General features: G+C 37.6%; 3 protein-coding genes across 4 annotated transcripts in view; all 3 read left to right on the forward strand.

Annotated features, from left to right (window-relative positions):
• Window positions 1-4,198, forward strand: part of col8a1a (collagen, type VIII, alpha 1a) — a 16,665-nt gene extending 12,467 nt beyond the window's left edge. The window contains exons 2-3 of the mRNA XM_037686569.1: window positions 1,035-1,356; window positions 2,129-4,198. Coding sequence (XP_037542497.1) covers window positions 1,044-1,356; window positions 2,129-4,065 — 2,250 coding nt within the window. The 5' untranslated portion in view covers window positions 1,035-1,043 and the 3' untranslated portion in view covers window positions 4,066-4,198. The remainder of the gene's footprint in view (window positions 1-1,034; window positions 1,357-2,128) is intronic.
• Window positions 4,199-6,404: 2,206 nt separating this feature from the next.
• jagn1a (jagunal homolog 1a) lies at window positions 6,405-7,889 on the forward strand. The gene is given in 4 exon segments (XM_037686570.1): window positions 6,405-6,516; window positions 6,990-7,093; window positions 7,180-7,442; window positions 7,445-7,889. Coding segments are annotated over 3 exon segments (561 nt in total). The 5' UTR covers window positions 6,405-6,516; window positions 6,990-7,001; the 3' UTR covers window positions 7,651-7,889.
• Window positions 7,890-8,749: 860 nt separating this feature from the next.
• The window catches only part of tfg (trafficking from ER to golgi regulator), an 8,711-nt gene continuing 3,059 nt past the window's right edge, over window positions 8,750-14,401 (forward strand). For both annotated transcript variants that reach the window (XM_037686571.1, XM_037686572.1), the window contains exons 1-6: window positions 8,750-8,882; window positions 10,669-10,882; window positions 11,033-11,116; window positions 12,731-12,877; window positions 13,791-13,958; window positions 14,046-14,192. In XM_037686571.1, coding sequence (XP_037542499.1) covers window positions 10,699-10,882; window positions 11,033-11,116; window positions 12,731-12,877; window positions 13,791-13,958; window positions 14,046-14,192 — 730 coding nt within the window. In that variant the 5' untranslated portion in view covers window positions 8,750-8,882; window positions 10,669-10,698. The remainder of the gene's footprint in view (window positions 8,883-10,668; window positions 10,883-11,032; window positions 11,117-12,730; window positions 12,878-13,790; window positions 13,959-14,045; window positions 14,193-14,401) is intronic.

The following is a 14,401-nucleotide window of genomic DNA, read 5'->3' on the forward strand; positions in this document are numbered from 1 at the left end:
TAGGATGGATGGATGGATGGATGGATGGATGGATGGATGGATGGATGGATGGATCACACAAAAATAGATTTTTTTAATTGAAATATTTTTCTTTATAAGAAAAACATTTGTCTTACAAAATGATTAGTGCTGTGTAGTAAAACAATCCCAATGGGTGCATTTGACAGATCCTTGGAGCACTGCGGAACTTTCCAAGTTTTGAAAAAATGAGGCAAGCTTTAATTAACTATCAAACAACATGCCAAATTAAAATGACATTACCAATAAATATTAATATTATAATTATTTGTGTGTTCCCTGCATGAAATGTATATATAAGTGAATTAAAAATACTAGCATCTTGTTTGACTGAACTTAAGTTTATAAATCACCATCACACTGCAAGATTATGCTTAGGTTAATTGGAAAGAAAACTACATGTGTAGTACAATACATTGAAATTTATGTCTGTATTATGTGACAGGTACTGGTCTGGTATGAAACATGCAATCATAGCAGTTTACCACTTTTATATCAATCTTTCAATGTTTCTACTCAAAGTTTGTTTAAGAAGAAATGTGGAAAAAAACATTGTATTATTTTAACTTTTCTCATTTTGATTTCTTCACCAAGGTCTATATTAGAACTTTGCATAGTATGATGTTTCTTTTTTTTATTATTATTAAACATTGCATTATACAACTGACCAAACTTTGTCTCTAAGAGCAACCTACACTGAACTCGTTCACCAATATGTGAATAGATAAAATGTAGAATGTATTACTGGGTGCATAATTTAGTACACGTATAATTTAAACACATTAAAGTGCTGGATTATCTCCCTGGATTATTGAGCATGCATCAGTACATCTTGCACAGTTCTCTTGTGCGTTTACATTGGTTTTGTTGTTTAAAGAATAGCCACCAGAGGGACACAGAGAGTTGTTAGATACAGTTAAATGATACTGAATGCAACATTTAACAAAATGTAAAAAATAAAACGAGAAGTAAACACAGCTGAAGTGTAATATTTTGTCTTTTTTCCCCCCGCACAGATTGTGGTCATGTCTCCCCTCCCTGCCCCCCTCATCATGGCTCTGTTGCAGCTTGTAGTTTTTACACATGCAAGTGGTGGAGCGTACTATGGGCACAAACAGCTCTCTCAGCCATACCAGCAAATACAACACCTTCAACATATGGGCATGGGCAAAGGAGGCTTCTCTCAGCAACAGTACCTTGGCAAAGAAGTTCCTTACATGCAGTACCCACACTACAGAAAAGAGCTTCCCCAGATTCCCCATGTTCCCCAGATCCCCATACTCAAAGGCAAAGAAAATGCTCGGAAAGGGGTCAACTATTTTGGTGGTCAAGATAAAGGTTAGAAAATCCCTTTTTTTTTTCACACTCTAAAACCATTTGTGTTCAAGAAACAGATGTGGTCATTCATTGTATATTTAACTACATTATACCAAACAGCAATAACATAATGACCACTATATATATTTCTCAGCCCATATTTTTCTTGATCAAAACTGTAACCTCACATTCAGACATGTCACCACGTTGACAGTAGGTTGATCGGTTGGTGGTCATAATGTTATGGCTGATCTGCACATTCATGATAAATTCGCATCAGTTCAAAAAGCGTTCAATACAAAAACAACTGGACTTTATTTGTAACAGAAGACGTTTCGCTCCTCATCCGAGGAGCTTTCTCAATTCAAAGAGCAGAGAGTGAGAGATACAGGTTATAAGGCTGAGTGAGATAAGACACACACACACATAAGACACACACACACACATACTGTATATGTAGATTGGCAGTATATATACATATACAGTATGTGTGTGTGTGTGTGTCTTATGGGTGTGTGTGTCTTATCTCACTCAGCCTTATAACCTGTATCTCTCACTCTCTGCTCTTTGAATTGAGAAAGCTCCTCGGATGAGGAGCGAAACGTCTTCTGTTACAAATAAAGTCCAGTTGTTTTTGTATTGAACGCTTTTTGAATTCATCCTGTCCTGGATGACTGAGAATCTTCACCAGCATATTTCACATCAGTTGATTCTGTAAGACAATTATTTATCATTATAGTTGTGAAAACTTAATTTCTTGTGTTGTTTTTTGTTTGTTTGTTTTTCCCAACAGGTTTGACGATCCCTAGTGCAGTTGAGGGAATTCCTCAAGGAGAACCAGGACCAATAGGACCACCCGGACCAGAGGGTCCTCAGGGACAGCCTGGACCTCTTGGACCACCAGGCATTGGACAGGCAGGTCCTGTAGGCCAACCTGGACCTCCAGGTCCACCTGGAATACCTGGAATGGGGAAACTTGGTTTGCCAGGATTGCCAGGAAAACAAGGAGCACATGGCGAGCGTGGGCCACAGGGCAAAATGGGTCCTAGGGGAGAGGAAGGGCTAGTTGGACAGACAGGGTCTCGAGGTCCCCCAGGACCCCCCGGCCTCCCAGGAATAGGTAAACCAGGGCTGCAGGGATTACCCGGTCAACCAGGGTCCAAAGGAGAGCCAGGTCACAAGGGCTTGCCAGGACTTCCAGGATTACCAGGACCTAAAGGAGACAAAGGGATGGGACTGCCTGGACAACTTGGTCACAAAGGACTTCCTGGGCCTCAAGGACTTGCTGGTCCAAGAGGGCTGCCTGGTTTTGGAAAACCAGGATTGAGTGGCCCACCGGGTCCACAGGGATTGCCAGGACATAAAGGACATCCAGGGGAGCCAGGGCCCCCAGGCCCAACAGGGAACGGAGGACAGCGTGGCCCACCAGGTCTACCTGGTCAAGGAAAGCCAGGTCCAAATGGCCTGCCAGGACAGCCAGGGACACCCGGTGAGAAAGGTCATTTAGGACCACCGGGTTTGCCTGGAAAAACAGGCCTGCCTGGATTTGGTAAACCAGGACTTCCAGGAGCAAAGGGTGAAAAAGGCATAGGTGGACAACCTGGATCTCCAGGTGATAAAGGAGACAAGGGTCGGGATGGACTGCCTGGCATTCTTGGACCTCCTGGACCAAATGGCCCATCAGGTCCCCCAGGCTCCATGGGACCTCCAGGAAGTATAGGTACCCCTGGTCCTAAAGGAGAATGTGGAGATGAGGGACCTAAAGGGCTTGATGGGTCCAAAGGTGACCTTGGTATTCCAGGACTTCCTGGTACAAATGGTTTGCCTGGAGATCGTGGAGAACCAGGACCAAGAGGTTCACCTGGACCAAGTGGTCCCAAAGGAACTGATGGACAGAGAGGTTTACCTGGTACGCCTGGACCCCCAGGTGCACCTGGTACAAGAGGACAAGGGGGATTACCTGGAGAAATGGGGCCTCAAGGTCCTAAAGGAAATCCAGGACTGGATGGTATAGTGGGACCAGAAGGGCTTTCTGGTCCTCCAGGTCCTAAAGGGGAAAATGGTCCTCCTGGTCCACCAGGAATGGCAGAGAATGGGAGTCCAGGTCTACCTGGTCCCATTGGACCCCCGGGAAGAGAAGGCCCATCTGGACCACCTGGTCAACCAGGTCAGCCTGGGCCTCCTGGTGCACCTGGAGAGCCTGGCTTGTCTCCAGACATGGCTGGAGTGCTCTCTCAGATGGCCCCAGGGCTAGATGGTGTTAAAGCTGGAAGTTATGAAAAGAAGAGCAAATATGGTGGAAATAGTGCAGAAGTGTTGGGTCTTAGTGGGCTGGAGATGCCAGCCTTTACAGCCACAGCAACAACACCGTTTCCACCGGTGGGCACTCCTGTTGTGTTTGATAAGCTTTTGTACAATGGTCGCCAAAACTACAACCCCCAGACAGGAATATTCACCTGTGATGTGCCTGGCATTTATTACTTTGCCTACCATGTTCACTGCAAAGGAGCAAACGTGTGGGCGGCTTTAATGAGAAACAATGAGCCAGTGATGTACACGTATGATGAATACAAAAAGGGTTTCTTAGACCAAGCATCAGGAAGTGCAGTACTACCTCTACAACCCGGGGACACAGTGTACATTCAGATGCCTTCAGATCAGGCCTCAGGACTTTATGCTGGGGAGTATGTCCATTCGTCCTTTTCAGGTTTTTTGTTATATCCAATGTAAACATGAAAACATTCATGAAGAGAAAAGCCTCAGTGAGAAGAATGAAGGAAGCTTATTTTATGTCAGACCGAACATTTTGTGTATTGTTGACCTCATCAGCAAAGATGAAGGGATGTGATTTTTATTGTAAAATGTAGCAGTTCATATTTGGAGATTTGTGTTTGTGTGTGCTTTTTATTGCTTGAAAACAATTTGATATTGTACAAACAGGCATCCACATAAAACTTAAAATGGTTCCAAATGTTTTAGCACACACAGAAAATGAGCAGGAAACCTTTTAAAGTAAAAATATTTTATGCTTTACACAAAGGTATAGTTTTTACAGTTTATGTTAAAGATGACAAAACAGATTGGCGTGCAATAATTTATTGCAATTTAGAAAATGTTAATCCTTGCACAACTTCAAAATTAGCAGCTAACTCATGCATTATATTACATATTCAGTATAACAAAAAGGTTTTTTTTTTGCTTTTTGAAAGAAAATGAGTTTATTTCTGCATGCCTAAATATTTTTCTACATATTAGGGTAAGCATGTAAAATGACCTCTTAGGAAAAACAATTAAAACAATTTTTATATCAGTTTGTAAAATGTTTGTTTTATTTTACAGTTGTGCATCTTGCCTATGACTGAGTTTATAAGAAAAATGATTCCAGTAAAAAATAAATTAGTGGAACAAAGGGACTGTTTGTTATTGTTTTTTGTTTGTTTCTTTGTTTGTTTTTGTCAAGAAGTACATGGTAAAAATTCAAATGTAACCTGTGCAAGTATTTTGCTGAATGACATCCAAATGATTGATTTTCAAGACAATTTTATTGGTAAATTTGTGTTTTAATGTGTGTTGATAGTTTTGTTTTGCGTTAAAGACACATTTTTGTGGAAAATAAAAGAAAATAATTGAAAGAGTTTCAAGTTAAACGCAAAATTACTTTTAACTGTGAAAACCACTTAATGGACTATATTGAATAATTCAGCACAACTAACATAAAAAACACAAATAGCAGTGGTCTGAATAAAAGAACATGTTGAGTGTAAAGTCCACATAAGCTCAGTTGTAAAAGTTAGAACACTTAATAATACTTTACAATGATTAAACAGAATTCTCTTTCAGAATTAAGAATTTTGTTTTTGCGAAGTTTAATTTTTTCTATCCAAAATGAATCGAATAAAAATGAACTTCTCCTTTTTTAATTTATTTTTATTTTCTGTTTAATTTGAAATTCATGCAACTTTCCTCAACTGTTTTATGGGACTTTTTCAAAGTAATAACAAATCACTTAATTTATTTCACCTGAAACAAAAAAGTCAAAGATGGTGTTTTTACAGGCGATTTAAGATGGTGCTAATATTGTGACTGTTATCAAGTTATTGATGTCCTATTGGTCCAAATTTGTAATGAATGTCGTTTTTTTTTTCCTAATAAAAGTTGTTTATTTAAACAATAAAACCCTTGGGTACTTTCTTGAGCTTCACAAAGGCCTTCAAATATATTCTGACATTGTTTGATATTTTACATAAGGTAAGCTTGCTTTACATTTATTTATCTGCTGCAGGTGGAAAGTATATTACAAATAATGATTTAGTCAAATCAGGAACAAAGTATGTTTCAAAACATAATTCATTCTTAACCTTCACCTTAAAAAAAACTATACCATCATCAGAAATCCCTTTTAGTGTTATAATATGTGTTTACTTGCCTAAAATGCCATTTTATTCAAATTAACAATTTGGATGAACTTGGTGTCAGAAAAACACATTTCATTCAAAAGTTAAACATTTTGAATATACCAAAAGTCAACTTATTGCTATCTTGGTGTAATAACAGTATCTGTAAGTAAAAGTAATCCAAGGAAAATAAGTTTGGTGTTCATAGTGACCTAAGATTTTGTGTCAGCTGGCATTTGGGAATTTATCTAAACATGTATAAACTATAAATTGTTTTTAATTTATTATTTAACTAGCATTTTTATTACTCACGCACACACACACATATGTGTGTGTGTGTGTGGGGGGGGGGGGGGGGGTAGTCAACTGAAGACGTTACAAGCATTTTCAGACAAAATATTGAAAAAGGCTAGTTCTTGATAAGATGCTGTGATAATTTTTCATTGTATAATGGGTATAGCTTGATATTTAAAAAAAATAGTTCTATAATTTTTTTGTATTTATATTAATTAATTTATTCGTGAATTGTAGTAAGGCGCCACAGCATATTCCCATAAGCTTAGTTCAAATCTTAAATCCCATAAACATGTATGCTAAAAGGTAGATTGATGGGTTGTCTCGTTTCCTCCTCTGGTGAGTGGCGAGAGATGCTGATGCTGCGGTCTGAGTGCGCATGCGCCCAGTCTCCACACTGTTCTCCATTCACATCTTATTACTACGGTGTATATTACAGTGTAGTTCGTAATTCAAACGACGAGTTCCACGGGTCTTCAGGAAATAAGCAGCGGTAAGCAAATAATTCTCCTTCCTGTCTGATTTTAACGTACTCACGGACGGTGAAACGGCTCTAATACATGATATAAGATAAAATATTCAGGAATTAATGAAGCTAGCGTTAGCGGCTAATCGCTAGCCAGCTATCACCATATTTTTCTCCGTGTTAAAAAAAAGAAGAAAAAGAAACAGCATCCGGGCTTTAAAAGGCCAAATAAGTTTCATTACTTATCTGTGCCTCAACAATGTCAGATTTATTTTTCATGCAATTAAAACACACACGTTACACCGTTGTTCATATGGTGCAGGTTCATCACAGTATTCAGATCATCACAATTGACAAGTATTGAACTGAAGTCATTATAAATATTATGATGTGGTTACTGGTATTTGACCATAGTTTGGAAACGTTATGAATATTCGATGAATTACTGAGCTGCAGCTTTAATTGTTTACAGTAAAGGTCAATAGTTTTGTTTTTTGCAGGATTCTCTCAACATGACATCCCGTGTTGGCCACAGAACAGGCAGTACTAATAATGGAAGTGACATTAAACCCAGAGAGAGGGTGGTCCCCCACTACAAGATGAGGCAAGTACTTTTTATCCATATCTGATATTAATCATTAGTTTCATTTATTTTGAAATAACAACCTTGTTTGTTGTCTTTTTTTGCAGTGCTTCTCTGAAGTCTGAGGTGCAGAAGCTCAACTTGGTCCACCTTCTGATCTGGCTGCTTGTAGCTGCACAAGTGACTGTCAGCCACTTCAATCTGGTGTCACATGACACAGTGTCTGTACCATACCAGTGGGAGTACCCCTACCTGCTCAGCTTGATCCCTCTGCTCTGCAGCAGCCTGTCACTCCCACACAACAACATCAGTTACTTGGTCTTATCCATGTTAAGTGCTGGGCTCTTCTCTGTGACACCTCTTATTTATGGAGGTATGGAGATGTTTCCTGTGGCACAGCAGCTTTACCGCCACGGAAAAGCCTACCGCTTCATTTTTGGTTTCTCTGCCGTGACCGTCATGTACCTCGTCATGGTGGTTGCTATTCAAGTGCATGCATGGCAGTTATATTACATGAAAAAACTGCTAGACTCGTGGTTCAACGCAACTCAGGAAAAGAAGAAGAAGTAGCTCAGTAAAAAATTTGATTGGAATTTTTCCCCCCTATATTCTTAGATGAGTTACAATATAAAGACTATACACTGGAAACTAAAAAGGACACAAATGCTGCTGAGTCTGCTGCAATTTTATGTTTGACCATTTTAAATATGAAAGATGAAATATTCTCATCAAGAACACAAAATAGGAAACCAAATGATGATTTGATTTGATAAGAATTTTTTTTTAGGATAACATGATTACTTTTTTTTTAAACATGGCAGGAAGTTTATAAAAACAATGGCTCTTCCTATATGAATGTATTGTATGGATTAGAGTAAGAAATATGTTAGTTACTGTTTTGTTGCTGATATTATTTATTAATATTGTGAATTATACTTTGTGAATAATTTACAAAAGTACATATGCATTCCTTTTTATGTGTTTTAATTTGATTGGGAACGTTTTTAGACTCTTTAATGCATTTTTCTTAATTACTGGTTACATAAATATTGACATCAATTTGATTCAGCCCTGATGTTTTAGCATCACTTCATTAATGATAGGAAAGGGGTACATTTGCTATTGATTTGTTTTGTATCATAAAAGAGATTTGAACTGTTTCAGATGAGATTGTGCAAGGTTCATTTCAGATCCAGGACTTCCCCAATGTCAACTTATTTTGTCAGAGAAATAAAACCAAACATCTTCATCATGGACAATACTAATCTGTAGTTGTCACTATTTGCTTATCATTTGATGTCCGCTTTCTTGTAATTCTGAGGCTGTGGGTTCAACCCCAGGTTGCATCTGGAAGGGCATCCAGCATAAAACATTTGCCAAATCTTTCCATGTGAGCTTTGTCATTGTGGCGACTCCTGAAGAAGGGAGCAGCCTATATCTATTAATGCATTCCATTCATCCATCCATTATCTTTACTTGCTTCTTCCTTTAAATATTCCTTATTTGATCAGTTGATCAGCTGTAGCCCTTGTTTCAGTAATAAAAAAAAAACGGTTTTTTATATTTTATTTCAATCTAATTAACAAAAATTCTGAGTTTAGAGATGATATGACCCAGCCCTGGTGTTTTCATAAACTCTCCTTATCTGCGGCTGCGCAGAGAGATTGCCACGTACGTAGTGTTGACGTTGACAGTCTGGAGTACACTTCCGGATGCTGCTCCCCGGGTCGAGCTAGGCTAGCTACAGATTTGCATTCTCACCCTTTGGGAAAACCTGTTGAATACAAAGTGGTTAAGTCGTCTGGTTCAGGTAAATAACTTTTGGGGAGATTAAGTTTAGTTGTAATATAATTTAGCTGAAAGCCATCAATGTATGTTAGCTGGCAAGCTATGTATTAGCTGTAGCTGGTTAATGTTAGCACAAAGCTAACGATACTTTAGGCTAGCGCTACCTTACTTTTTCCCAAAAAATGTTGAGACTGTTTTGTGGAAAGTTAAACTACAAAAGTAGCTACTTGAACATTTTAAATGGAAGAGGTTGACACATTTGAAACCGAAGAATATTCTCTTATTATGCTTTGTTTTTCCGCTAAGTAAATGTAGCTTCTCAGGAAACCACTGTTTACTGCCCCATAGGCTTTTGAAGTCAAAATAAGGAGTCTGTTTTATCTCGATATTTAAACTATGGAATAGAGAAGTCTGCCATTGTGTTGTATTCAGCTTGTGTTGTAACTTATGACATGTCAGTGGTGAACATGGCCGACCAAAACTTCTGCTGTCAAAGACCGTGCATTGCTGTTTTGTGCTAAAATTAGCATCGTTAAACAGACACACAGTTCATTTACTGTTCAGCCGCGTGTTTCAAGTCTAGTTGATCTTCTAAAGATGTCCCGTCACTGTAGAAATCAGTTTCTCCTTGTCGCCATTCAATGGAACTGTGTGCTAAATGTTAGCCACTGCACAATCCCTAGCATCTAGCTAATTACTCATCTGGCCAGAGCTGAAGCATTTCTGGAATTCTGTTCACAGCTGGATTTTGTCTAGCTCACCACATCAGCTGGTGACTTAACACGCAGACAATATGTGTCATATTACTAAATCACAAGCACAATCTTATTTACAACAATATACATTATGTTTATAAAGATTTTGTACTTGGCAAATCATTTTTAAAGTAGCAAGTTTTTAAACAAATCATTGCCTCAAAAACATTTTCCCATTTAGATTTTAGTTTTTCACTTTTTGCTTTAATTGGATTTAGCTCCACATCTGAGGTGTTTAGTTCTTGTTTGAGCTCAAATCATTCAATGGGTGTTGCATATAAAGGCATGACTTGAATCTATATGTAATATCAAAATTCAACCTGGTAAACTCCTTAAGGGATTTTATTAGTCTATATCTGAAGAATAAGTGAAACGGTATAGAAATTATTTAGTTTTAGCTGTTTTATATGCTAATAAATTGGGGATAATGATGATTCAGGTGAAAGGTTTTTCTTATCAAAATGATTTAGGGTCAAAAGTCAACAAGGTTTGTGATCATTAGTAAGTCTTTGCCACTTCACTGGCAGATTTCTGACCCTTAGACTCTACAGTTCAGTGGAACTGCATGATTTTTTTTTTTTAGTTTGGGAAACGTATTGAGCAAATGAATAAGGTCCCTGTCTTTGAACTTTGTAATGTGAATTGACTTAACTGGCGACTGTAGTTACAATACTGAAAAAAATGTAATTTCAATACAGTTGCGTTCTTTTTTTTTTCATCAGGTACTTTTTTTAGCAACCAACTTCCTGACCTGTTAATCTACTTACTGCTCACAGATTTATTGTTATACCAAGTCCTCAGTTTGATGTGAATAAATACAAGAAACATGATTTCACTTTTTAAAAGAATTGTAAAAATATCAACTTATTTATGTTTAACCCTTCACACACATACTACCTTCCCTGCTGAAAATTAATCACGTTACTGTGCATAAATTTGGTTTATATTTCTGTTACTTTTGGGATATAGAGTTATTTGCAAAGAGACGGCACTAACGACAAGAATCAACTTTGTGGCCATTTTAATAACAGTCTCCTCTTGTTCTTTGTTAAGAGGTGGGAGCCTTAGAGGTCAGAGGGCAACATGAACGGCCAGCTGGACCTGAGTGGGAAGCTGATAATCAAAGCCCAGTTGGGGGATGACATTAGACGCATTCCTATCCATAATGAAGACATTACATATGATGAGCTGGTGCTGATGATGCAACGTGTCTTCCGGGGCAAGCTGCAGAGCAACGACGAGGTCACCATCAAATACAAGGATGAAGGTGAGTTAGGACACTTTGTGTGCTCTGGTTTCTTCTTTCTTATTGCTCTCAAGCCTTCCTCAAAAGTTAAATGTTTACTTTGTTTTCAACACATTTCCTTTGGAAGCACTGATGTAATATTAATCTGGTCCCATTTATTGTTTTTCTCAGATGATGATCTCATCACTATTTTTGACAGCTCTGACCTCTCCTTTGCAATCCAGTGCAGTAGAATACTCAAACTGACATTATTTGGTAAGACGTTGAATTTCTGCTCATGCTTTTTTCATGTGAAGCACATTTACTGCCAAAGATTTTCTGTTAGCTGTTACATCAAAAAGTCACTGGAGGGCAGTCCAACATACAGTATGTTTCACACAACAAACCTCAGCTCTGGCTAAACTAATGAAGCTTCCAGCACGCCCCATGACTAAACTTTGAAGTTTCGTAGTGCCTGTAAGAAGTGGTTGAGCAAACGAGTAATAGCAGGTCGTTAATGGACATTTTTGCAAAGACCCAGTTTTGTGTCAGTTTACCTGATGTGTTGAATGTACCAGCCCAGCAGATTTTAGGTGAATGACCTTGAGGTAGTCGGGGCTTGTTTCTGATTGCAGTTTACATTTAGTCTTCCTAGTTAATATTCTATAGCACACAATTTGTTTGATCATTTTAATCACTGGCTGAGTAGGAATTACAAAAAAACATCCTAATGGTACAAGTTTAGCAACAATATTTGATCCAGTTTGTCCACTGAAGACTCAGCTTTGTGTGGTCGTTAAAAGCCATAATCTTCCCTTGGAAATTTTACCTTCCAACTTTTGCTAATATATAAAGACCTACAGCGAAGATTAACTACAGGTATAACTTCATCACACTGACATCTCTGCTTGACTCATATTTATTAAAGTTGTTCATTTGGACTAAGAACTTACAGAACTATAGATCTGTCTTTTCATTATTTCATTGCAGAATTTTTCTTCAGCTACTTTATGTAGAAAAATGAGGGTTAAACTTACATAATTTTCAAGTCAGATTTGCAGAGTATTCTTGGTATTCTACATAATTTCACCAAATCCTGCAGTTGTGAAACTTGTGGGAAATGACACACACGTTACCAGTATTTTCTTATCGTGTTCAGCCAACACATGCAACCACACAAAACAGAAAATATTTCACAGAGAAACGGCAAAACAAACTGCTGCTGTGCACCTCAGTTAGACTCTTAGATGAAACTGTAGCTGCATGGTTCTCTGCCTTCTTATAACTTTAGAACCTTGTTTCTCTTGAATTTGCAATAAAGAAAAAACAAAAAAAAAAAAATTATAATAGGATGGTTAGACATTTAAATAAAAAAGCCCACCTTCACAACAATAAAACATCTTCAGAGAAATGAACAGCTCTAAAAGTTTTCCTGAAATGTTAAACACAATTGATCCAACATGTAGCTGAAGGGTTAAGTCATATTTAACTATTTGTTGACTGTCTGTTACATCATCTTAACTTTTTTTGTAATGTCTCCAGAAGCCTTCTGAGCAAAATAAATAGCAGACTAAAAATACATCACTTTCCATCTTTTGTATTTTTTTAAGTTATGAGATGATTTTAAACTTTCCAGAACCTCTGAATTTTCAAATCTTTAAACAAACCCTAAGTTTGCATTAGGTAATACATTTATACAAAATAGATAGTTCAGAAATAAAAAAGGTTGGTTTTTTTTATCCTGATGCATGCTCAATGCATGGGGCTTGCAATGGGGTTTTTTGCTTTTTTATTTTTTTATTTTTTGACTGAGACTATTTTAAAATACATATTAACAAATTACTTTCATTTCTGCACTTGAGTCACTATTCTTCATTTTAATCCCTGCAGTAAATGGTCAGCCGCGGCCTTTGGAATCCAGTCAAGTGAAATATTTGCGCAGAGAGCTGATTGAGCTCAGGAATAAAGTCAACAACCTCCTTGACAGTCTGGAGCCCCCCTCAGAGCCTGGTCTGACCTCTACAGCACCAGAAAGTGGTAAGCATCTCCACAAACACAAAGTAGTTTATTAAAATAAGCTAGTATTTTCTTCTAGATATAAACTTTAGAGACTGTACTTGTGTTCTGCTGGGTACAGCTGCTATTTAAATTGTTTAAGGATAAACTTGATGAAATTCTGCCCTATTACAGATGTGCTCAGTGAGAGTGAACATAAGAGTAATCGGATCATCAGCAGTGATTCTGGTCCACTATTATAGCGCACACTTTTTCAGTTAGAGGGTGTGATGTTTTTTTAGGCTTCTGGTAAGGCCTGTAATGTCGTTAAAATGGATTGCGTGACCTTCCTAATTAATCATTTCTTTATATTTCACAGCCAAAATTGTGAGAACACACAAGCACTGGCACCAGACAGTTTATAAGAGTCAGTCATTGGAAATAATTTAATTAATTTTTTTAAATTTTTTTTATTTGTCTTCAACAGCATACTGAATTTGTAACAGACCAGTTCTGTCCCGTTTGTGGTCAAACTAACCCAAATTTATGGATGACATCAGAAATGGGCTCTTTCTAAATCATCTTATGACAACTGTGTGGAGTTATTATTGAATGTTGATCCATAAAGTCAGGTTTTTTTTTTTGTTTTTTTTTTTTTTGCTTCATAAGAGCAACTTTAGACTTTTTTAATTCACCTAAAAAATACACACTAGTAATCATGGCACATCCCTGCATTCAAAAAGTAAACTACATTGAAAAAAGAAATTCTGATCTTGTCTTATTCTGAAAATAAAAGTAATTTATTTTAGCTAAAATGCGCAAAATAATTCTACAACTTAAAGCTTCCCTTTTTATATCGCAATAAATTTGTTAAAAATGTTATTAATATGATTTAATATGATGATCAGCTGCATTGCATTGTTATTTCTCAAACATCTTTTGGATTTGTTTGTAGAGTCGGTAGATGGACGTGAAGGCAAAGTTGTAGCAGCAGACTCTTCAGTGAAACAGGCCCCTCCAGTCAGTGCAGCCAGCATGTCAGCATTTGACCCATTAAAAAACCAGGATGAGGTCAACAAGAATGTAATTTCTGCTTTCGGTCTGAGCGAGGACCAAGCCCCAGGTACTGCACATCCCACAACGACAAATACGTAAAAGCCTTTCCTGCCAAGCGTTCATATTTGTTCTGAATATGTCTTCTTTTGAGTAGTGGCTCCAGCAGTTGCAGCAGAGGAGCGCTCAGGAACACCTGACAGCATCGCTTCATCTTCATCTGCAGCCCATCAGCCCGGAGTGCCCCCTCAGCCACATGCTCCTTATGCTGCAGTACAGCAGGGACCCCCAGCTGGAATGGATGGTGAGAAACTGTTTTCACAGATCTGCTATAAATTATTCTTATTTACATAAATGTACTTTAGTTTTGATTGAGAAATTAATGCAGTGTTACCTTAAATACAGTTTAAACATGTTACCTTAAATACAGTTTAAATATGTTACCTTAAATACAGTATAAATATGTTACCTTAAATACAGTATAAACATGTATAAACATGTTACCTTAAATAC

Source organism: Nematolebias whitei, chromosome 13 (genome assembly GCF_014905685.2).
Source record: "Nematolebias whitei isolate Nwh7 chromosome 13, NemWhi1, whole genome shotgun sequence".
Classification (NCBI taxonomy): domain Eukaryota; kingdom Metazoa; phylum Chordata; class Actinopteri; order Cyprinodontiformes; family Rivulidae; genus Nematolebias; species Nematolebias whitei.